The sequence below is a fragment of the Gallinula chloropus genome (assembly GCF_964237585.1).
Source record: "Gallinula chloropus genome assembly, chromosome: 4".
Classification (NCBI taxonomy): Eukaryota; Metazoa; Chordata; class Aves; order Gruiformes; family Rallidae; genus Gallinula; species Gallinula chloropus.
Genome location: NC_140088.1, coordinates 86,055,700 through 86,080,801, shown reverse-complemented (window position 1 = coordinate 86,080,801; position 25,102 = coordinate 86,055,700). Strand labels below are relative to the sequence as shown.

Sequence of the window (25,102 nt, the reverse complement as noted above, 5' to 3'; positions counted from 1 at the left end):
TCATCAGCTGGCTTGAACATCAGCAACTGTCAGTCAGTCCAAGACCACCCCCCACTCCCCCCAAGCTGTCTGAACCACTAAGGATTTGTACAGAAAGTCTCCTGTATGCATTTCTTTTTTTTTAGATTTTTAGCTTCCTGCTGAAGTCTACAGGGCTCATTATGAGCCCTGTGTTTCTCCTGCATCCCATAATGGGATATTAAAGGGAAGAACTAAAAGATGAGGAAAAGGAAGGATTGCGATGATTTGGGGAGCTATAGGAATGGAGGTCTAAAAGGCACCACCCATGTGTGACCAAATAGGTCAATGAACTTTTCTGGTCATGCCATGGGCTAGATTTTGAATTTTCAGCTGCTGGAGAGACCACAACATCTGGAGATGAGAGACACCTGCTTCTGTGTGTTTGCATGACTTTGGGAATGAGGCAACTGGGGAGACAAGAAGCCACCTATGGGACAGGCTGAGAAGCTAAACCAGGTACTGGAGGGATGTACTTGATAAATCCAAACTCCTCACTAACAGACCTTCAATCCTAATCAGCCAGCAAATGGAATAAATTATTTGGTGCTGTTGACTTTGTGTGAGCAACAAGTGTCTGATGTGTGGTCAGGCATGTATGTATACGAGCTTTGTGTGTTTGTGCCCATGTGCCTACTGAGAATCTGTGCTCAGCACTGCCTACACCTGGGACCACAAAGCTGCAGCAGCCTCACTACTGGATTGGGGAAGCCCTGATACTGTTTCTGTACAACAACTTTTGGAGATGCTATACAATATCTACTCTTTCATCAGAAGTGTTTTAAATCATTTCAGAGAAGGAGCTTTAATGTCTTTCAGAAGCTAAATTCTCTGAGATCTGAAAAAGAATTGATGGATTTGAAGAGTATGTGAAAGAGCTAGCAGAATATTTGCATAGAATGACATTTAGCATGCCACATTTCTTAGGATGAGCACTGCAAACATGAATAACAATTGAAGTCGCTTCCAAATGCAACAAGCAATTCCAAATAGATTATGAGTATTTTTGAAGAACCAGATTGAGTTTTCAGGCCGTGGCTTCAGCGACTTGTGGAATATAAGATTTCAAGTCTCCACGCTTACATCTTCCTGTTGGGACAGGCATGAGCTGTCAGAGAGATGGGGCAAAAGCAAGCTAGAGTACCTCACCAGAAGTAGTTATTGCCATAATACAGAACATATTTATTATAAACACAGGTTCTTCCCAAGTGCAGACCAAGACTCCCATTAGCAGGGCCGACCACATCTCACTTCATCTTTCAGAAATGAAAGTTCATTGTCTCAAGTAACTGCTTTCCAGTCCTTTCTTTACACACACTTTTTCCTCTATCTAGAAATAGCAACTCCTATAAGCAAAAATAAGATAAGTTCTTCTACTCAGTGAAGTAAAACTTAGGGAGGATACAGATTTAAGAGAAAACACTTTTCTAAAAGAGATTTCTCCATTCCTAACCCAGGTAAGAAACAGGTTATGGAGACAAATTCTAAGCTATAAAATATTAGTATCTGATGTATTAGTTTATTTTAAATAATTCATTATTCCTCCTTCATGCTTGCCTGATTCAAACCTGATATCCTACAGTTCTTTCAGTCAACTCAGACTTTGGGAATAACAATCAGCCAGGAATAGTTAAAAAAAAGAAAAAAGCCAAAAAAAAAAAAAACCCTGAGGCTTAGAGCTTAGTTATTACCTTTAAATATATTCAATTGCAGATCAACTTGTCATTTGGAATCTTGTCACTTGGACTCAAAGTTGAAAACAGATGCAGAAATCAGACAATGCCTCAATTTGCTTTCTCCATAAAAAGAATTTCCTCCTTTCCCACAAGAAGTAAGAGTTATATTGTGACAAGTCTTTTAATGGCTTTTACAGAAACATCCTCGTGAAGCAATTCCACTTCCATATATTTTATAAACTAGGAAAAATGAAGAACTAGCAGAAAGAGAGCACAAGCCTAGATCTGTCAGTTGAATTGTTCATCATCGAATTAGCCACAGTGTAATGTATTCAGCTAAGGTGGTTTTTTGATATTTTCAAGGTAACTTGAGGTGTTACACCCAAACTGTTCCAGGAAATCTTTCAGATACTAATGGGTATAGTGTTTTGGGTTTGGTTGGTTAGATGAATGGTGGGGTTTTTTGTTAATGTTTTGTGGTTTGGTTTTGGTTTTTTTGTTTGTTTCATAAACAAATCAAGACAGAGAGAGTAGATTGAGTAAATCTGAGCTCCTAGAAACTGTTGCAAATGACTCCGGTATGCAAGTCCATCTCAGCCATCAACGTAACATGCTCTGTAAGATGATGTTCACACTATGGACTTAGAAACAAACAAGATGGGCTTAGTGGTAATGCTCTCAGTGCAAGAAAGGATAGAAATTTAGGGGGGAAAGGGACAGAATGGGTCAAATTAAGTACAATCAGAAGGATGGGTTAACTCTGTGAAACAGGCACCTAGAGTCAGAAGAATTCAGAGGAATTCAAAGAGGAATGTAAGCTACTGGTAGAGAAAAGGAGACAAGGAAAAGAACCTTATGTGATTACAGAACTAGGTTATGAGAAGACTGAAGCAGAAAGGGTTAACAGGCAATGGAAGATCTAAGGAGACCATGAGTTGGGGGGAACTTTCAGGCTCTGAATTACAAGACACACAAAATAAGCATATGACCACTGAGGGTAGTAAAGAAGGGCAAATCATATGATGAGGAGCTGAGGGACGGTGACATTTCACCTACAACTACCTGCCAGGAGGGTGCAGAGAGGTGGGCGATGGTCTCTTCAGCCAGGGGACAGGAGATGGGACAAGGGGAAATGGCAAGAAGCTGGGCCAGGGCAGGGGCAGATTAGATATTAGAAACAAATCTTTCACTGAAAGAGTTGTCAGGGCCTGGAACAGGCTGCCCAGGGAGGGGCTGAGTCACCTCCCCAGATGTGTTCAGAAAAAGGGTAGATGAGGAATTTAGAGTTTAGCATAGGCCGGCAATGGTTGGACTTGATGATCTCAAAGGTCTTTTCCAACCCTGTGATTCTGTGAAAAGAAGGAAATGGAGGGAGAGTACACAGGAGAGCAACATAAGGTCCTTGTGAAACAGAGATGGCTGTTAAGAGCTTTTAGGGTGGTTAAAGATAAAACTGATTGTAGTAGAGGGCAGAAAAAAAAAAAAAAATCAAAACAGTGAAAAAGTTTAAGGAAGGCTAATTCTAGGCAGGGACTTTCTGCTTCAGTCAGCAAAGTCAAAACCTCCAGGCAGCAAGTCTTAAAACCTTGGGATAACACACAACTGCGGGAACTGGGGCTTAGGAAGGAACTGTTGGTCAAACAGGAAGAAAACTGTACAATCAGTAAAGGCCTGCTGAAATATATATTTCCAGCTGAAACAGGTTTAAGGCTCCAGGAATGATGTGCATTCAACTAAGAGTTCATCAGTCTCTGGGAGCAGAAAACTGAGACAGCTGTTAAGGCACAGTGCATGTGGCCTTACAAACATGAAGAGAGAAATTGTCTCTCTATTTCATACCACAGTCATCAGAACAATGAGTTCAGAGGAGCTTAAACAGCACCATCATTTATTCTAATAGCAACCAGAATCTCACCTATGTATATTCTGGAGTTTGATCCCACCACCTAAATTGTGCAGGCTCCCTACTTTTCGCCCACAGTAACTGAAGACAGGGGCAGCAGTAAGGAAGAATAACTTCATAGGGTTTACCTTAAAATCTTAAAGTTTTTTAAAAATAGGTAGTTTAAAGCACTACAGTAAAGCATCATAAATGCCACTTTTTAATATGTTCCACCACAGAAAAAAAAAATCCACTAAGAAAGTCAAATTATTTTTGTGGGTCCAACGTTGATACATACTTTCAAACTCACTGACAGTCATGGAGTATATGGATGATATTTTTAATTCCAATTGTGTAACTCTGCATGAGCAAAAAATTAAGTCTACTTCAAGTTTATGCTGTCAAACATAAAAATCACGAACAGCTATTTTCTGTCCCTTGACTGCAGTATGAATTTCAGGTTATGAGGTGAAGTTGTATCTACCCTGCTTGAAAAGCAGTAATTTTCAACACAACAACCAGCTGCTAGACTAAATCATGTTTTTAATGGAAGTTTTAGCTATACTCCAGAAAACTTCTAGGAAAATGACATTAAAGTTAGGCACTCACTAGCAAATATCTACAATATAGACAATGCTGACATACATTAAATAGTAATTTAATGGATAGAATAAAATTTCCAAAGTATAATTTGTTTCCTTGTCCTGGTTTTCTCAGCCTCCTAGACTGTTTTCTTAAACATTTATTCAGACCTGAGCCCAATGCACTGGCAGTTCTTTGTAATTTTTTTTTGCGTGAATCACAACCCAAATGTCTTCTCCAAAGGTAATTTCCTTCTTCTCTAACAACTGGTAAGAGAGCAGTTGCATTTAGACACCTATGCTATGAGAGCATACCCTTCTGTTCCCTTCCTCAGGTTGTACTGCTGAGTTCAAGTCTCTGCACTTCTCAGGCTTTGGACCCTCAAGGTTTAGGGTTATTCTAAGCAAAAACCATACAAAAATGTGACTCCTCCCCAGAACTTCACTATGCAGAAGGACTGTCTGCTCTCCTTCAGACTGTCTGTAAGAGGACATGGATGACAAACATTCCTAGGCCTCCTTTGTGCTCCCATTTGGGAGATCTTTTGTACAGCTCTGACATCACTGGAAGAAATACCTGTACAGCAAAGTTTTCAATGGCACAGCAACTGCATAGCTGCACTTAGGTGGCTTTCAACTATATGGACAAAATATTTATACTATGGAATTGTTACAGGATAAATACCTACAAACACATACATAGTTATGAGTTTTACACATAAAGTATTTACTCCCTTTTTCCATAAAATTGAGGGGAAAGAAAACCATTAAACAAAACCTATCTTCTTACTTTTTGGTGGTTTAGAACTCAACTTCATAAATCAAAACTGTTGATCCTCAGAGTTTTGCATAGCTAGCCAAATACAATTTCCCCTTCCATGTTATTAAAGTAACAAGCATTTTCAAGCTGTTTGCCTTCAAGTTCATTCCAAAATACTTTGCAAATGATACAATTTCTTCACTTCGTGCCTATCGATGGAAAGCAACTGACTCCAGGATGAACTGCCACTGCCTACAGCAGCAAGTAACAGTATACAGCAACACAGGGGAGGAAATGAGCACACCAGCGCCAGCTGTAACTGCAGGAGAGGCTTTTAGGTTGACCGTGTAATTATCCAAGCTGGAATTTTGCCAGAAAATCAACTAGCAATACTCTGGCAAAACACAGCCTCAGTTCATTAATCCAGCTCTTTATGTCACTGAGCTAAACATATCATTTCACATTGCACCAACGCTGGTCTAGTTTACACAGCTCATGCGTGCTAATAATGGTGTTTGGTGTCTCCTGCTCTCCTAATTAAGGAGTCATGTTGTACAGACCCAAAAAAGCTGCCCCACTTTTCTGACAGACCTTTTTTTCTAACCTACAGCACTGACAAAAGGCAAATGCCTGCATCATCCTGTGTAATAATGCTTACGATCTTTTTCCTCTCTGCTTCCTGCATCATTGTTGGCTTTATTTAAATGAAGATTTGGAAAAAAAGATAAATATAAGGTATATTAGGCTTATTATCAAGTCTGAAATGCAGTCAAGAAGAAAACCAAAGCAAATCCTCTCAGATGCCTCCAGTTTTACAAAGAAAAGCTCTACACAGAAATCACTGTTAACTAACACAGAACTCAAGTGATAAAGATAACAAGCAGCGCTGACACCACATTCATTAGCAGTGTACATTTGCTTAGATCAGAGAGCATGCAACAGTTTAGGCTCATTACTAACTCAATTGAAGGCTCCTAGAAAACCAAGCCAGCCCTGCAGCCCCAAAGAGAGCCAGCTGTAAATTCAGAGGGAACAAGGGTACTCCTGTCAGCACTGAAGATGCTATACTAGAGTTTGACATAATATTAAAATAAGGAGTGTAAGCAACAGAAAGTTGAAGTAGTTGATGAATTTGCAATGCTGGGCATCCATGCATCAGCATCAAAATGCTTAAAAAAAAAAATAATAAAAAGAAGCCCAAACCAAACAGAACTAAATTTAAAACAAAGCAAAACACCACAACAAAAAAAGCAGGAAAAAAACCCACCAGAATACTGGCATAACACTGTAAATAGAGCTTACAACAAATAATCTATTATGATATATTAGTAAATATCGAGGGACACAAACACGAATAAAACCCAAAACCACACAGACACAGGAAAACATTGAATCCAAGTTTGCATACAGTGGATAGGAAGTAGAAATAGCCCCAAGACAGAAGAGACTGGAATATTCACTAATCAGTGTTATGTATACAAGATTTTAACCCTGCCTGCTCATACGATCATTAGAGATCATTTTAAGTTAAAAAATCCCAACATTTTATGATTTCTGGGACCCTAAGTCATTGAAAGATCACCACTTTATTCCTAAGTCCTTTAGAAGCCTTTCAAAAGCCCAGTTGGAGGCCTGCCAGTCATGTTCTAAAACCCAGGACTGGCAGATGGGATCTTTAGATTATAGGATTTATAACAGTAAAAAAATGAAAGGTACTTAATTCTGCTTCAATAAAGATAATTACAATCAAAGTCAATAAAAGGGACAAGTTTTGATATGTGCATATATTGAAAACATATTTTTTCCCCCCAATCACATATATTAATTTGAAAGCATCTGACACACACTGTATCTTCTGAAGGAATATTGTCAGACAATATCCATGACATTATGGATATCTATGATACTTCTACAATTTCAAAGCCTTATTTAAAAACAGCTTTCTTATAATACTAATTAAAACTTTAAATATTACATCATGTAAAATCAGGGGGGTGGGTGAGGGGGTGTTCTGCCAGTAAAGTAGATGTTATTATCCTACGCCTGAGTCTCATGCCCCACAAGGCAATTTTTTCCTAACACTGAGTATCTTGAAAAGTTTAACTATGCAGTATGTAAATGAATGTTTATATAATTCTTTCTATCACCAACACCCCAAAATAATATTGCTTTAATATTGCCATTCTCAGTGTATTTTCAGACTTTGGTAATACATACATAACAATAGTTCCTTAAAGCCACAAGTAATTCTATGTTACTGTACTGTTGGGTTGGTAATTGTTAGAATATTCAGAAGTGTATACACCATAATCCTAATTCTACATTTGCATCCCTGGGCTCTACACCACTGCTCAGATTTAGCAAAGCAAAAGAAAAAATCATATCATTTTTATCACACAGGAGAGTAAAAAGCATGTTGAAAATTAAACAATAAGCTTCAGCACTGGGCTAAGTAATAAATGAGTCCACTATTTGGTAAAAATACCAGCAAAAAACCACAACAAACAAACCACACACACAAAACAATCCCCATTTTTTAACTAAAGTTAGAACATTCTTTATTCTCACTGCCATGGCTATTTTAATACTTAGCTGCCATATTACAGACATGCTGTAATACAGAACACAGTTCCAACAGTGTTATTAGAGTGGCTAATACCCTCATCTCAGAAGAAACCTTAAAAAGCACCAAACAAAGCAGCCTGTAAGCATTTGGTTTGACATACCTTGCTTGCGTACATCCTCTACAGCAGCAACCAATTCCTCCTTGAGATCTTGGCTCTCCTTCGCAATCTGATCTCCTTTTTCTAAGAAGTTTTGAGTGGCCTGCTCCACTGAAGCAGCCAAAACATGAGCCTTCTTGGAGCGCCCTTTCTTTTTGCCAGATGGTCCTTTATTGCTTGTGTTAACCAGCGTTGTTACCTTGGGGGGAAAGAAAAAAAAACAAACAAGTTTTTGTCAGTTGGAACAATTCTTCGACTATTAGTAACAATAGATGACCACTTAACTCAGTTCCCATCCATTTTTTTTACCATTAAACTATGCAGAGGTCATGTGTATTAAAGAAAGTAAGTTTTAAAATCCAAAGCATGGCAATACATACCCTCAAAATAAAGGTTTTCCCTTTTTAACCTATATTTAGTCTGAGCTAAGCAAGTCACACTCAAGCAATGAAGGAGAAAAAGATAAGAAGCAGGTAGGGAAGGCCATTGGTATTAAAGTACCATTTTTGTCACTGCTTTTCATTTAGAAAAAAAAAAGAATACACTGATAAAATGAAAAGCTAACACATGTGGGTCAGAAACCATTCGCAAAGCAATCCCCCTTTGAGATAAGTACTGTCAGTTACATTCAAGTGGTGACAAAAACATTGTGGCTCTCTTCCAGACATTAAGGAATGAATAGCTCCTGCTGCAAAGATTGTATAGGTTAAAACCCTTCAGTTCAGTATTGCTCTGGTATATTTATAAAATACTGATAGTGAAATGATGCCGCTTTCTCCCCAGTATTATAAAGAAACACTGCTTCCACATTTGTAGACTCTCCTGAAGGAATTCCTTATTGACCCTTGGAAAAAATGGATTGGAAACTTTAGCCACAAAAGCTGAGGGATGCAATTCACCTTAACTAGTAGGGTAAACCAGAGTTGAGGTGACATATCAGTGTGTTACCACAGCCTCTTACTGTAAGAAAATAAAAACTTCTGCATCAAAAACAGCTACAAAGGAAAAGATTTCAAACTGAAATCTAAAAAAAAATAATAAATAAATCACTGCCATCTTATCTCAGAACCATGGCAAGGTGTTTGATACAGTTGTGACCAAAGAGACTTTTTTCGTGTTCCTTGTCCTACCTTCTTTTTTTACTCTGAGTTCTGGGTGGTTTTGTCTTGTTTTTCAAATCATACCTAAAAAAGTATCTTCAGGGCTTGAAACCACCATGTGGATAGATGCAGGGATGTTCTGGGTGAAAAAACGTATTCCAGAGCCTTTTCTCAGAAGGAGTCAGCCTGGCTACAGGAAAGCAATATTTTTCCATCATCTGTTTTGTTTCCACTATTTTTATATAGAAATATCTTCATTATTAGTTTTTGCTTTAAATTATTCTTCATAAAATTTCCTGATGGTCCCTTTGTTATTGATCACTGTCTATTTAAGAATTCTATAAACAAAGAAAGAAGGCTACCTTGGTAGCCTAACTCAGGTTTAGCAAATAGAAGGGATTTGTCCAGCACATCATAAGGATGACTAAGGAAAGCTTTCTTTACCAGTAACAGAAAAAAACCCACGGCATATTAACATTCTCCTTTGAAAAAAAAAAAAGCATTCATCAACCTATAACATAATAGAAGTTGTATGATAAAAAAAAAAAAAACATAAACCAAAAAACTGTTACCTTATCAGCACTATGTTTGAGTTTGTCAGAAATGTCTACCCAGAACATTTTAACTGCATTTGTATTATTAAAAAAGGGGGTGGCAGGGAAGACATATGATGAAGACAAGACAAGAAGACAGCTCAGCTTTAAAGCCCTGCCAGAAAACTAACTGGTTTATTTTAAATATACTACCTATGTTGGTACAAAGGAAATAATGTCTCTATCATCTTCTGTTACTGATTAATGTACACCTCACCCAAAATTCTGTACAATTATCAAATATATCACTTGATAATTACCATAAGCTCATTTGGCAACCTGTAATGATCCTGGCTTTGTGATCACACTAGGGAACCTTGCTCTCCTATTTTATTAAAGAAGCTTCACACAGTTCTAGCATAGGTCTCTGTTGGAAAAACAGAACTTCACTAATTAATAGTTCAGTCCCATCCTGAATTAAGTCTTCCTTACACAACTCCAGCAGCACAAAAGGAAGGTGAGGATGTCTTTGCTAAGAGCAGAAAATTCTATTAGCATGGATTTCCCTACTGCAGAGGTCACGCACGGGCAGGGATTCCAGAAGTGAAAGAGAATAGAGCTAGATCAGATCCTAATCAAATTAATCCCAAGTCAACAGCTACAGTTTACAGAAAAACATTCCTGACTCTATGTGACTTAAATTGTCTTTCCTACAGACTTCTGAAATGCATGGGCCAAAAGTTTAAGAATTGTAATACTTTTCCCCCTCTCTTTCCTCAAAATCTACTGAATTGCATGAGCTACTTAAGATTTTCCATAAGCACATTACAAAATATATTTGGAGATAAGATTGATATTCTTATTTTTTTATTACTATACTATTAATGCTTGTGGTTTGCCACTGATCACCCACCGAGTACGGATGCCTTATTATTTTTTCAGTATAGACGACATAATGAAAGGACTGAGAGCAGTCCTGAGGAGGAGGATTTGGGGGTGCTGGTGGATGAAAAATTAGATATGGGCCAGCAATGTGTGCCTGCAGCCTGCAAAGTCAACTGTGTCCCAGGCAGCACCAAAACCAGTGTGACCAGAAGGCTATGGGAAGGAATCCTACATCGCTCTGCTATCACCCCCCTGCAGTGCTGCATACAGTTCAGGGGTCCCCAGGACAAGAAGGACATGGAGCTGTTGGAATAAGTCTAGAGGAGGCCATGGAGATGATCTGAGGGCTGGAGCACCTTTGCTATGGCAACAAGCTAAGAGAGTTGGGGTGGCTCAGCCTAGAGAAGAGAATGTTCCAGGAATACCCCAGAATGCCTTTCTGTCCCTAAAGGGGCTCCAGGAAAGCTGGAGAGGGACTGGCGACAAGGGCAGGGAGGGACAGGACAAGGGGGAATGGCCTTCAGTTGAAGGAGGGGAGGTTGAGATGAAAGATTAGGTAGAATTTATTTTTTTATGGTGTGGTGGTGAGGCACTGAAACAGGTTGCCCAGAGAAGATGTGGATGCCCCATCACTGGATTTATTCAACACCAGGTTTAATGGGGCTCTGAACAACCTGATCTTTGTGGAAGATGTCCAGTCCCGCCATGTACAACAAGATGATCATTAAAGTGTCCCTCCATTAAAAATCACAAATTCATAAAATGATTTTCAAGTATCAGTTACAGATGCTGCTGGAGTTTTTCAAAGGGCAGACATTTATCTGTTTGCTTGTCTTTAACAAACCAAAGCAGGTAAATCAAATATCATTGTGCAAAAATATACCTTAGGAAAAACAAGTCACCAAAATATTTTGGCTTGGTTGTGACAGGTGAAATCGATGTAAAAAGGTTTCTCTGAGAGATCATTAATTATTTGCAAGAAATTTCACTCTCCTCTCCTACGTCCCCCTCTATTTTCAAGTAAATATTACTTGTGCTTCCCAGTGGCATTTCTTGAATATGAACAGCTACAAGTTATTCCTCTCTTCTCACACACTCATATATCACCAAGCTGCTGGAAACACTCAATGACCTGAAAAAAAGACAGCCCTGACATTTTAGTGTAAGGGCCCTTTTGCTTCTAGATATAAGGCTGCCCTTCCACTCGAATGCACTATCTCATTGCCTCACTGGTTATACTAATGGTATCCCCTTGAGTGTTGTTTTTCAAAACCCTCCTGTTTCTGAAAGAAGTTTGTTTTACCACAGAAAAAAAAAAAAAAAGCTCTGCAACTGTCTGGAAAACAAGAACTTAATTTCCCAAACTGTCTCAGGGCTAGGGCTTTGGGGTTTTTTTTTTGTTTGTTTCCTTTGGCAGCAGGATGAAACAGAGACCTTTCACAATATTTTGGGAGAAAACCAGACTGAGTTAAGGGTTAAAGCACAGACAAGGGTTAAAGCACTGACAAGGGCTAAAGCGTTAGCATGAGTGCAGGAAGATCTGATTCCATTCCTTGCTCAAAATGAGGTAGAGAACAGACCCAAACACCGTGTTTGCCAGCATCTTCACTTTGACCACCCAGAACCAGAGCAAAATCACATGGGACTTTGCTTTATATATTACCTACTCTGCACATACTAACTTATTTTAAAAATGTAGCTCTCAGAAGTATCTCATTAGGTAATTCTAATCCAACTACAAGACATTATTGAGCAAAATACTTTCAGCAAATATTTCTACTACATTCAAATACAACACAGAGAATCAGCTAACTTGGGTTTTTTCCATATTTATGTTTATTCTCTGGTACTATATAAAAAACTGGGGTTTTTTTCCCTTTTTATACCAATATAACTGTGAACACAGATTTTCTGCTGAGCACAATTCAGTACTTAATGTAACTCCTTCTGATAATAACCATTCTTCAATTTATTTCATCAACTTCAGTAATTTGCCACCATCCTTAAGCCCATAAATCATAACAGCTTACATAATTAACTCTTGTAATTATCTCTGCACAATTAGTACCAGCTGTCTACCTAATTCATAACACTGAAATTCTTTCTCCATTATATATAGATATTTGAATTTTCCATTGATAAATGTATCTTTCAGTACCCACACCAAATTCCAGTGTTTTAACCCAATCCTTTTATACTCCTTCCAGTTTCCTTCAGTGTTTGCAAACACCTGCTGGTTAGAAGAATTAATAAGCAGTCTATTCTCTCTAATGTATAAATCATTAGATAGGATGTTAAAAAATGCAGTGACACACCTACCTTTTGGATGCAAAGTACATAGATAACTCAGGTAACACTGATTAGAGCCCGTATATTTTAATCCAATCTAGCTTGAGGACAACTAGGTGTTCTGATTCACATTTCATCTGCCAAATACAAATTCCTGAACAAATTTGCATATTTCTATTCTGTCTACATGATGTACCTTTAGGATGTAATTTAGAGATAGCAACACCGTTACTGTTAATTTATATTCTTCTTATCAGTGTTCACACCATAGGAAGAGGCTTATACCCTAGCCAATGTGACTGAATATTGCATAAGGCACTTTTAAAGTTCTTCAGCAAGTATTCTAGAGTTCTTCAGGAAGTACTAACCTTCCATGAAGTTTCCTACTACTTGTTCTTGTAACAAAAAGATGACAAAAATGAAAAAATAAAAAGAACAACTCATCTTGCTTACTGTCCTCCTACAAATCTTCCAGGAAAAGAGATATATAGTACAACAGACATACAAACCTGCAATATGTTTTCCACAACTGAAAGAAGAATCAATGGAAGTTAAGCTAATAAAATGTTTCCCCAATATGTTTTGTCTCTAATATCTAATAAATTAGGAGAAAAAAATTCTAATTCTCCCTTTTGAAAATGTTCTGCTGTTAATCATTATCAGTAAACTACTATGATGCTATTTAGAAGGTCAATATGAATCTCAGCTTTTTTCTTATAACTCCATCACATAAGGAGTTACCACGTAAACAGGGAAAAGAAATTTTGTTAATAAACCACTCATGAAAGACAGCAGATTTACATTCCTCAAATTCCCTATGGATCCACTTGCTTGGGTACATGACTCCAGGTTCCCAACACCACCTAGGCAACCTACCTCAACTGTGACCCCAGGAAAAACCCTAAAAATACAGAAGCATACATTCAGTAGGTGAGCTCATTCAGCCAGGAAGGCTAATTAGTGCCAATTATGGCAGTGCCACAGTATGGTGGTAACATCACTGGGACCGAGACTTTCATGGAACTGGCACTACCAACACCTACACTAATTACAAGGTACCCTATCTGCCTTCAGGCTGCTAAAAGAATTGTGATCCTAAGAAAATGAAATTATCCCCTTCCTGAATACAGGTTTCTGGTATCTTGTTTAGAATTACAACTTTTGGCATGCTAGAAAAACTTAAGCAGGTGTTTAATTGGACAAATTACACAATACCTTACTATCACTGAGTAAACAGCCTTCGCAAAATCACTGGCTTGATATGACTCCTGAAGAATCTACTCAGTATCTTTAATGCATGTAAAATATAAAAGTAACATTTTAAGATGTTCATCTCTGTTTCTAAGTCACTATTATTCCTCTAATTGCACAAAAGAGATTGCTCTCAGTCAAACACAACTCCCAAAGAGTATGAAATACAGATTCCCTTCCCCCCCTTCTCTGGGAAACCTGTTCTAGGGCCTCACGACCCTCACAGGGAAGAAGGATTTCTTCCCTCCCTCTCATCTATATAATTCCATACCAGGTTAAACCCATTCCCCCCTGTCTGTCCCTCCCTGCCCTTGTACACAGCCTCTCTCCAGTTATCCTGGAGCCCTTTTAGGGACTGGAAGTGCTAATAAGTCTCACTGGAGCCCTCTCTTCTCCAGGCTGAACCAGCCCATATCTCTCAGCCTGTCTTCATAGCAGAGGTGTTCCTGCCCTGTCAACATCTTCATGGTCTCCTCTGGACTTAGTCAAAAATGTCTATGTCTATCTTGTACCAGGGACCCCAGAGATGGACATAGTACTCCAGGCAGAGAACTGCGTCAGAACCCCATCCCTCAACCTGCTGGCCAAGCTGGTTTTGATGCCCCCCAAGGACACAGCTGGCTTTGTGGCTACAAGCACACATTGCTGGCTCATGCTAATCTCTACATCAATCAATACCTCCCAGGTCCTTCTTATCAGTTCTGCTCTGAACCCATTCTCTGTCCAACCTGTGTTTCTGCTTGGTATGGCCCACGACCCATGTGCAGGACCTTGCCCTTGGCATTGTTGAACTTCATGTGATTCGTATAGACCCACCTCTCCAGCCTGTCAAGGTCCCTTCAGATGGCATCCCTTCCCTCCAATGTGTCAACCACAACACACAGCTTTGTGTCATCAGCAAACTTGCTGTGGGTGCACTCAATCCCACTATTTATGTCTCCAGCAAAGATGATGGACATAATACGTGGACTCAGAGTTGAGTATGTAAGTTCCAGAAAGAGATGGAAATTCCAAAGTCTACTTTCTTCGACATCTTTCCCAAGTCCCATCTTCTAAGTCTCCCTCCTAAACATCTCTCTTCACCATGTGTTGCACAGACACTTAATCATGTAACTTTTTTATGAATTGCACTCCAGGAGCTGGGTGCCTGAAAGGACTTGGCACCTCCATACCTTAGAATCTTCCAAAGCTCTAAATCAAAGATGCTTATGAGCTTTATATAGCATAGGTTGAATTTTAATTGTAGCACCATTTGGCAATACCGATCCTTTCTGCTTGTGATCTTGTGACATTCTTCCTTCTGTTTACCCTTGTCCTAGTAAGACAAGGGTATCCATGTGGGAGGTTAAGATGTTAAAATCAGTAAAGGTCAGTCAGCTCCAAATCATCACCACTTCACAACTCAGCAGTGGTTAACAGGATAAAACTCAAAAAGTGTTCCCTTAAACAATAAAACATGAGGTGTGTCTTACCTCAGCTCAACGTAGCATATCTGATAATCAGTAAATATGCATTTAGCAGTAGTGACCTCAAAGCAGGCAGAAACATTAGCTTTCAGTGCTTTTTCCAATAGTCTTAGCAACAACTGAGCAATAACTGAGGATTAAGTCATTTTTTGCATCCAGCAACTTTAATTTACTTCTCACAGTTAAGTTTTTACTAATGCAAACCCCCTTTGGCACATGTTGTTTTCCTTGTTAATTAAAACAGTAAATGTCACTGAGGCCATAAGTCCATTTTTCTGGTTTTCTCCAATTTGACCAATTTATAATTTGAGGCAAAGGGGTTTTATACTGCTTTCCTAAGTACATGAAAACGCATTATCATACGCAATTTGCTGTAAGGATACAAAGTCCCTAAGAAAAGCTGCTAACTATCTACATGAATAACGTGAAATAAAGAAAAACCAAAACACATCATTAATTCTAGTTCTTTCCAAAACTGAATACAGAACTAATAGTCAAGCTTATAAACAAACACATAACACATATGATGTGAGATATGCAGAGTAACTAAGGATGTACTATAATCACAGAATTACTTTAATGGTATCAAAACTGAAAAAACTACTGGTATTATGTATTACAGAGAAAATCAGCGTATTTTCCACTTTATACAGTTACCAGCATTAACTAGACATTAAGTTAGTTTGTCCTAAATAAGTGGACTCTCAAAATCTAAACAAAAAAACAACCCCAAACAAACCAAAAAGCCAAAGGCATACATTTGTCATTGAATCAAAACAAGGTGTGAGCATATTCATACTCATCTCCAAGTACCAAATAATTTGAGCTGTACAACAACAAAAAACCCCAAACCAAACAAAACAGAGATCTACACCTAGCAGCAAACTCCCATTTTGCTGTTTCATCTTTATTTCTCCCAGTTCTTTAGCAGAACAGACAGTAAATTCAAAGGGTGTCTCACTCATTCAAGGCAGATATTTAATTTAACCACATGAGGGCACAGTACACTAGAGTAATAGTGGAACACGCTACTTGAAATCCCTGGGTTTTGTGTATTTTGTGCCGTATTACAGGATCTATATGAGACTTGTCACTATAAACAGCACGTACTTCCCGAAGTGAAGCTGTTAGTTGATATTTAACGTGCCATTTTCTTGACACTTCTTTCTACTTTAAATAACTGTTAACAGCCTTAAAGGCAGCATTGCTTAGGGTTTAGTTCTCAAAAGAACTTGACCACAAAACAGGCAACAGTTGTATTGCATAGGGGGGAATAAAACCCAGAAATGGTAGTTTTCTTACTGCTATACAGCTTTTTCTAACTAATTCTGGGGCTACTTATGTTGAGGGGAAAAAAGAAAAGTGTCTTATTTCCTACCTTAATAGATACTGCAACTAGAATAGAAGCTTTAATACTATCTTTGGAAGGGTTTGTGGGTTTTTTCCCCAGTGTCTAAGATGTTATATTAGAGGAAATAACATAAGAGGATTTAAATAATCCTTTACTGAACACTAACCAAGATAGCAGGCAACCAAAAAGGCAGGTTTCAGTTTAAGGTTATCTTAGGCAAGCTGCTCTCCCCAGACTTCCACTGCCAAAGGAGAGAAGCTGGAGCTCCTGGGAGTGCCCTCCACTAGGTACGGAAGGAGACTCGAAGGCTGGCTCCCCTGGGGTACCCTCATTGTTTGTGAGCTCACCAAAACAGCACTTAAAACAACCTTACACATCCCTGAAAGCTTAAGAAAAAAAGATTCCCAGGAGTTTCAATTTCAGTTGATTACTAGAAGTGAAGGAAGTAAAATACTTCAGACATACGCACCTAGTTAGTACTCTAGTTTCTCTGTAACAAGCAGGATCTTTTTTAATGTAAACCTTCCCCATAAAGAACTGCAGCAAACAGAAGCAAACAATCTTCCACTCTATTTATACAACTGGTTAAATTCAATACCACCACCCCACACACACCCCCACCATGGTGGTTATTCAGTTTTCTGGGAGTTCTATTTCCAATAGTATGAAGAATGCAATTAAATTAAAGCTTTTTTTTTTTAAAAAGTAGCAAACAAATGGGGAAAATAAAGAAAGTTTTAAAATTACTGTCATGAATTTGAAGAAAATATTTTTTTCTAAGAAGATGGCACAAACTCCTTTAAGGCAAAATGCAGACAGGGTAAAGCCATGGCTACTACTATGTTATTTCAATCCTTATCCAAAACAAAATTTATTTAAATGAAATCATAACTCTGCAAAATGGTACCATCTGAGACGGACCAGATGAGACCAGACTATTCTACTTTTTATTGTCTTCCCCCAGCATTTTTTACTGTTAATCAACCAATAAGCACATGCTCAGGTAGCCAGTTTGGAAAAAGAATTATTTGTATTACAGGATTTGAAAAAAAAAATAATGTTTCTGATCATGAATTTTTAGTAGCTGGCACATTTCACCTTCAGCCACCCATTTCACAGTGATGACAACCTCCGGAATAGATTCAAGTACACAGGCAGGAGGAAATCACTGTTCTGGTCTTTCCATTTTAGTTTCCCAATTTTTTCAGTTCTGAAATAATTTGAAATGCAATCTTGAAAGACAGAGGCAACACCATCAGCAGCACTCCTTCAATCATTCAAATGCAGTCATGCCAACATGAACAGCAAAGAAAACATTATAGAGATCATAAATATAGAGCACCTATACACTCTCACTCAAAAGGACAGAAAAGACTATTCCTAAATGGGGCTTTTTTTAGGCTGCTTATTTTGTGCATTTCACATATCATATAAAATCTTGATTGCCAGCTTAAATACAGAAATCATGCTGTTACCTATACCTCATCAGTTCATTTTGGCTGTAAGGGACTTCTGGAGGTCTTCAGGCCAGCAGTGCTAACTGATGTAAAATAAGGACTCACTCCAGTACAGCAACATCTTGTTTATGCATGAGTTGAAACAGAACTAGGGACATGGTCTTACAACTACTGATTAGAGGGGAACTAGCACTTATATTTACTTTCTGTTAATGCTTACATTAAACTCACCCAAGTATCTCAGTATATTTGTCCCTTTTTCCCCCAATGTTGCATTCCAGTTGTACGATCAACCTGGTCAACCAACAGGACTCCCATGTCCTTTTCTGAAGGGTTCCTAGACAGTCCACCCTCAGTCCTTCTCAGGATGAGGGATTACTCCATCCCACCACAGGACACTGGCTTTTAATGAGCTTCATGAGATTACTATTAGCCCATTTCCCCAGTCTGTTGGGATACATAAGCTTCATGGCAGCCCTGGCTTCCAAGCTTATCGACCTTCCTCCCAAACTGGTGGTGTCTGGAAATTTACTGAGGGTGCATTTCACCCTGTTGCCCAAACCAATGACAAGACATTAAAAAATATCAGCTTGACACCAAGCCCTGCAGAAAGCCCCTGGCAATTGTTGGCCATCAACCTTTGACCACTATTCTTTAAGTCCAGAAGCCTGGCCAATTTTTCACTTGCTTTGTACTCCACCTATCCTTCTGTACAGAGTCTGAAAAGGAAAAGCCTGTGTTTCACCTACAGTCAAGATCCACTCTCTTGACAGCACATTCAGTTTCTCTCTATTGTGTACCTTTCGCACAGCAACAGAAGAAAGAAAGCTATCTTCAAAAAAATAATACAATTGTGTTATTACAAGAAAATTGCGTAAGAGATTTGAAGGGATTTATTGAAAGGTTGCTTTGTTTCTTTTTGTGTTGTTTTGTTTTGGTTTTTTAACTACCAACTGACTGAGCTTTCACCTTATTAGCATTCAAATAAAATGAGATTCAAAGCTGTTTCTTGATGGTCAAATACATGGTGATTCCACCACTAGAGAACAACCACCTTATCCCATTTGGCCTGGGAGGGGATATTACTTTTTAGTAGAGCACATTCCATACATTAAGAAGGGTACTGTGCTATGCTGGCACACAAATTGAATTTTATTCTAGAGTTTCAACACTGTGGATTTGCCATGGCAGTACAGCTTGCTAATTCAAATAGACTATTCAGAGACACAATTCTACACACAGTGAAAGAGAACCTGTCCAAAAAACACCTTTGGGCAAACTGCAAGTACTGCCTTTCTCGCAGAATTTGCCAGGAACAGAAACCATCCCTGTATTCCTCCTGCTGAGCTTGACTTTTTGTCAGAAGAACAGAGAGCAGCAACATCATCCCACACAGATGTAACAGCTACTTCTGTCCCACACATTCCACAGACAAATCTAGTTGAGAAGACAGCAACAATTTTTCCATTGTTTATTTCAACAAAATCATGAGTAATACATCTAATTATCCCACTGCATATGGTACCTAAACCTTTCTAAATCACCACAGTACTAGGCATTTGTCTGCCTACCTGATAACTGAATTTAGGTTTGTGTTCTTCCCCCCATGGTACTGAGATCAGATTATTCTCCCCTCTGCTGCAGATGAAAACAGTCCTACCTAACCCAGTGGCTCTTACAGTTACCACTGTTTTCTGAACAGAACACAGTAACAATAACTTTGGATTAAACTTCACCATATGGAGAAGGAAAGAACAAAATTACAAATTTGAAGGAAAATAACCCCAACTGGCAGTGACAGCCAATAAAAGTCTTAGAGATGTAAAAGAAAAGAATCTGATATATATATTCCCAGCAGTAAGTGGTAATTGGCAGAACAGAACAGCAGGTGCCAAAGAGAACGTGTTATGTCTGAAACACTGAAGTGACATTAAGTTGGTTTTCAACTCATTCCAGCACAAGCAACAAAGGCACACAAAATAAGCTTTCCTTAAGGAACAAATGTATTAATTAACATTAAAGTCTATGGACTTCAGGCTGTACTTTTAACAATAAGCTATTTAACAAAGATGTCATCCTTAACAATATATAAATCCATATTATACTTTTTACTCCAATTATCTCAGTAGGCTATTACTGCAATAAATTAAAAAAAAAAAGATTTTTCTCCCCAGGCAGCTTCCTAACAAGCACTTCTTCACTATGTTTTCTTTAACTCTGAAAAGTCTTTGCAAAATTGACAAAATTCTCTAATATGACTGTTAAGACAAGAACATAACTGTTCTATAACAAAACTTTCTTCTCCCACTAAATATTGCTCAAGGAAAGAGAGTGTCAGTTCTTTCCAAAGACTACTAGACATGTGAAAACACACCCCACAGTCTTTGAAGATGCAGTTTAGTTTCTTCATCTTGAGAGAAAGGCATAGGAGTTAGTTGAAGTTTATAGATCAAGAAAAAAGGACTGACTCCAAAATATCCAGTTTGTAAGTAAGTACATCTGAATGTACAATATCAAAAGGTTCAGGCACTTAATACAGGTGCGTAACACCGTGCAAGAATATTATCTGTAGTGCATATAAGCTGGGAGAATCTGGAAATCTGGAACAGAAATGTTAAGTATCTGTGAGTGGAAACGTTTGTTAAGCGCTACAGTGAAAGTAGAGCAAAGGCTTAAAAGAACAATCATTTAGTCAAACTAAACACAAAAACTCTTCTACACTGCCACTTGAAAGATTACACATTAGGCTACAAGTAGTCTCTGACTGTTGTCTCAAGGACAGTATTTGTACCTAGCTTGGGTATTAGTTTTGTACTTTTATCTTAGATATAATGAAATACAATGAGTTACTACTTTTTATTAACCCTGTTAATTTATTAATGTTACAATTAAATATGAACACATCTCCTGCACTATTTCTAGATAAATTTTCATTTTTTTGCTATTTACTATAAGCTATAGAAATATCATTATCAAGAAACAAACAAACCCCCCTCCTTTTCATTCTCTCTGTTCATGAAGCACACCATGCTTACCTTGTCTGTACACACCCGTTTTCATGATAGAGGACTAAAGGCATTTCCTGAGTACTAGAATTAAGGGCTGGTGATGAAATGTCAATCTAATAAATATATAATACCAAATACATGTAATCAAGTAAATCATTTAGCATTAAAAATGCCTGATAAGAAGTCTGAAGGCCTTGTTAACTGAACTTTCCATTAAATACTAAACCAAACAAATATGATTCACTGCATTCACAAACAGTCAGAAAGGTAAAAAGAGGTTTTAGAAGTAGATGGAGTATAGTATACAAAAGCACACAGGTAACAAATGCTGTTGAAGGTTTTGGGTTTGTTGGGTTTTAATATCTGAGCTGGAAGAATAAAAAAAATGGGGACTACATGCTGTGGAATACCCTTTTGAAAAGTTTGATCAGTTCTACATTATTTAGTGCCAGTTACTCATATTCCTTCAAAAGCTAAATACAGGTTAGATTTAATTAGGTCATTAGACTACATTTGTCATAATTTCATATGAATTCTCAGTTTCACTTTATCTCAAATCATGGCTCCCAAGAAAGATGAAAGAGATTGCTCAGTGCCTATATCTCAGCCAAATAAAATTATCAGCACTCTGAAACTCCAGAGATTGAGATTCCTGAAATCTGTGTGCTTTACCATGAAAACAAATAACCTGTATTTCAATACAGAGTGCCTAAAGCCTGCTAAGTTACTTTTTTCAGCTGGCTGGTCAGACTGTTTCTAGAGTAAAAAAAACACAATCTCCAGAAACAAAACAAATATTAATTTACGCTGAATTCTTGAGAGCTAAACCACAACTTTGGGAGAAACTAGGAAAAAAAGAATCTTGCTGCAACCATCTGACCAGTCACACAGGTCTGCAACAGACTTCAAAAATATATTAATTCGTGAGGAAAGAGTAAGACAAGAAACTCTGTAAAGCTCGATGAGCATCTTGACATCAGCAGTTACGAAGGATGAGTTTAAAGAGAACAAACATCTTTCTTGGAAGTATTTGTATGAAATTAAGACAGTGATTATATACATTGAGTAGCAGGAAATGTTTCTTTTCAGGAAGATAAATAGATTGGTGTGCCATATAAGAATAATTAGGGATATTTACATTTCCTGGGTGTCATCCTTTCTTATCTAATATTCCTCTGTGTATTCAAGGTTTGTTGTTACTGTTGGTTTCAATAATTTGAAAAACTTTCACCCATGACCATGAATATAAACAGTGTGGAAACTGATTAATTAACATACAATCAGCAGAAAAGGTTCCATTCTTAAGTAACTAAATCAACCCAAGTTCACATCCAGAGATACCTTACAGTATCAGACAGGCAGAAAGAGTTTCTAGTAATACATTCAGATTTTCAAAGAGCAAAAAGCTGCTCAGCACTGGAATAGATACTGATATGTGTATTCTTTCCCACAGGCTTCTCTGGGAATTCAAAATTCCCAGAGAATTTTGTGGGTTGGTTGGGGATGTCTGTGCGTAGGGTGGTTTGGTTGGTTTTTTTTGTAGTCAATATTAATTTAAAAAAAATTAAAAAGTAGCTTAGAATTGAAGTAACTTAGAATTAAACTACATATAAAATAAGAATTGATACCATACCTTGAAAGCAATTGGAAAACAAAAAGAAAATTGCCATTGAATGAGGCAGTGTTTCCCTCTAAATGACAAATTTTTGTTGGTTTGTTTGGTTCTTTTTTTACAAAAAAAAAGAATTCACACACAGATCTTCGATATTTACACTATCTGGCACCAACAACCAAACTTGAAGCCTAAATCTAAATAACTTGATGGTTCTTACATAGGCAAATGCATATGGAAGTATGCTGTTTAAGAGGCTTATTAATTTTCATTTCATAAAGGAAACGAGTCACAGAAAGGATATCAAGTTAGGCAAACTTAGCAAACTACCAAAGAAATCCATTTCTCATTTGCTCAGTATTTGTGTCCAGAATATGAATTCAAATAGTTAATATTTGTGTAATCAGTTATGAATGGAAAATTGATTCATTCTGAAGTTTGATTGCACAAGCAAAGATTTCACACCTATTAAACTTTTAAAACCCAAGCTATATCCTATTTAACTATGGATGCTCTGAAGAATGTGCTTCCCCCCCACATTAAATGTCATTGAAAAAATTTCTAGCTTCCATGGCATCCTTGTCTTCTGTTTCAAATAATCCACTCTTAAATTTATAAATTCATCTTTGGGAATTCTTATAAAACAGAGGCAAAGAGCTATCAAAACAGAGCAGCAGCACAGACCAAGCTCTTGAAAGTACAAGCACTCACTTTGTTGTGAATTTGTATGGTACATGGTGCAACGGTGCTCTGATCCACAGCAGTGCAGGCTACTCAAGTCCAAATACGTGACATTATTCATTAGGCATATGATGTTAATGCCTGAGCATTTTGTAATGAATCACAGCTTCGCTTCGCTATGACTCGGGGGCACAGCTTGCACTCAAAGATAAAGTCCCCATTTACAATCCTGTTACCACAGGAAGAATGTGTGCTGATTTATCTCTGGCTGATAAATTTCCCAATTTTTAAGAAGGCATTAGGTTGCTTATTAGTCTCAAACTTGAGCACCAGCTGGGGGTGGGAAAGCCAGAAGTTCCTCACCAAGAATACTAGGTTCTTTCAGACTAAGTGGAAGGAAATAAGTTGTTACCAGAATAAGCAGCTGACCTGAAACTATGCAATCTCTAAAAATAATAGGAAAGAAAACCTACACACACTCTCCAGAAGCACATTCCCTGTTTGTTTTTAATACAGAAAAAAAAAATCCCTCTTTCAAGGGACAGCAGAGAATTATCACAGGAAAAGGCAAAACACCATGAAGACTCCCACAATATTTAGGTAAAATCCGATTGCTCATTATTTCTGACTGTCAGCCTCTGGATGAGGGCAAACCTTGTGATTGTTTATTCTTGACCTACTCCTTGATCCCATTTCCAACCTTTGATAAAACTCTTAGAGCTTTCTTAGAATAGTAGGATCTGCCAATCACTTTCTTCTTAAAGAAAAATGTCTTGAGAATTGAAACAAGGGACAGGTCAGAAAAAAGCCTTCTGACCTTTCCTGCTTTCTCTATGACAAAAATATTAATAGTGGGCCTTGTGTTTGTTCACATGCCTTTTTTCAGGAAATTGACAGGCTGTAATCATAACCTTTCACAAACCCCAGAATACTGTAAGTTAATAATAAAAGTAATTAAAATGTAACAGCTATGTTCCCCAGCCCCAAGTTCTTATATGTAGAGTATCTCTGATCAAAGGTCTCCATCAGATTTCTTTCTTCCTCTTGGGCCTGTAATAGAGATTTTTAACTCAAAACCTTCAAATTTAGCAAAGGACATAAAGCTACTGGAGAATTCATTAACAATTCTTGTATTTGATATATGAACAAAGGGGAAGAGAAACAGATGACACAGCAAGCATAAAATACAGAATAAATTATGTTAATGAAATTAATTCAAAATTTAAGTTGACCACATCGAAACACAGAGGAGACCTGCTGCATTTAGTGATAAAGTGGTAGAAAAATTTCAATACTGAAAATATAAATGTATGCACAGTGAGAAAAACACAAGGATATAGAAAGCTATCAACTAGTCAGAAGAGATCAAAGAAATGCCATGACTGACTCTTTGCATGTCAAATGCTACTACTCACTTATGGTGAAAAAAGGTAAAGACTTAACAGGACAGAAATTCAGAAAGAGGTGGTAAATCCCCCACAAACCAACAGTCCCTCCCCCCCCAATAAAATATGTGTGCAAAAGACATCAAAAGTTATCAAGGCTCTCTTAACCCAATACATTATCAGCTCTACCTCTGCAACTCCCAACAGTGGTATGGCAGAATTGTCATACCCATCCCAGTTTAAAAGACCTTGAATACCATCCATTGCGTGATTTTCTCAGGAAATTTCTCTCAATGTTTCACTAGACTTTCTATAAGAAAGTTTCTTCTGGTATCTATCTGGAATCCTCCCCTTTGCAACGAAAGGTGATGAACAGTTTGTTCTGGATGCCATCTCGAAGCAATTGGAAGAAAAGAAGGTTATGAGGAGTAGCCAGCATGGATT

General features: G+C 37.8%; 1 protein-coding gene across 3 annotated transcripts in view; it reads right to left on the bottom strand.

Moving 5' to 3' along the window:
• Positions 1-25,102, bottom strand: part of CTNNA2 (catenin alpha 2) — a gene marked incomplete at both ends in the record, with an annotated part of 407,127 nt that overhangs the window by 361,207 nt on the left and 20,818 nt on the right. For all 3 annotated transcript variants that reach the window (XM_084262814.1, XM_084262815.1, XM_084262816.1), the window contains one exon: positions 7,644-7,839. In XM_084262814.1, coding sequence (XP_084118940.1) covers positions 7,644-7,839 — 196 coding nt within the window. The remainder of the gene's footprint in view (positions 1-7,643; positions 7,840-25,102) is intronic.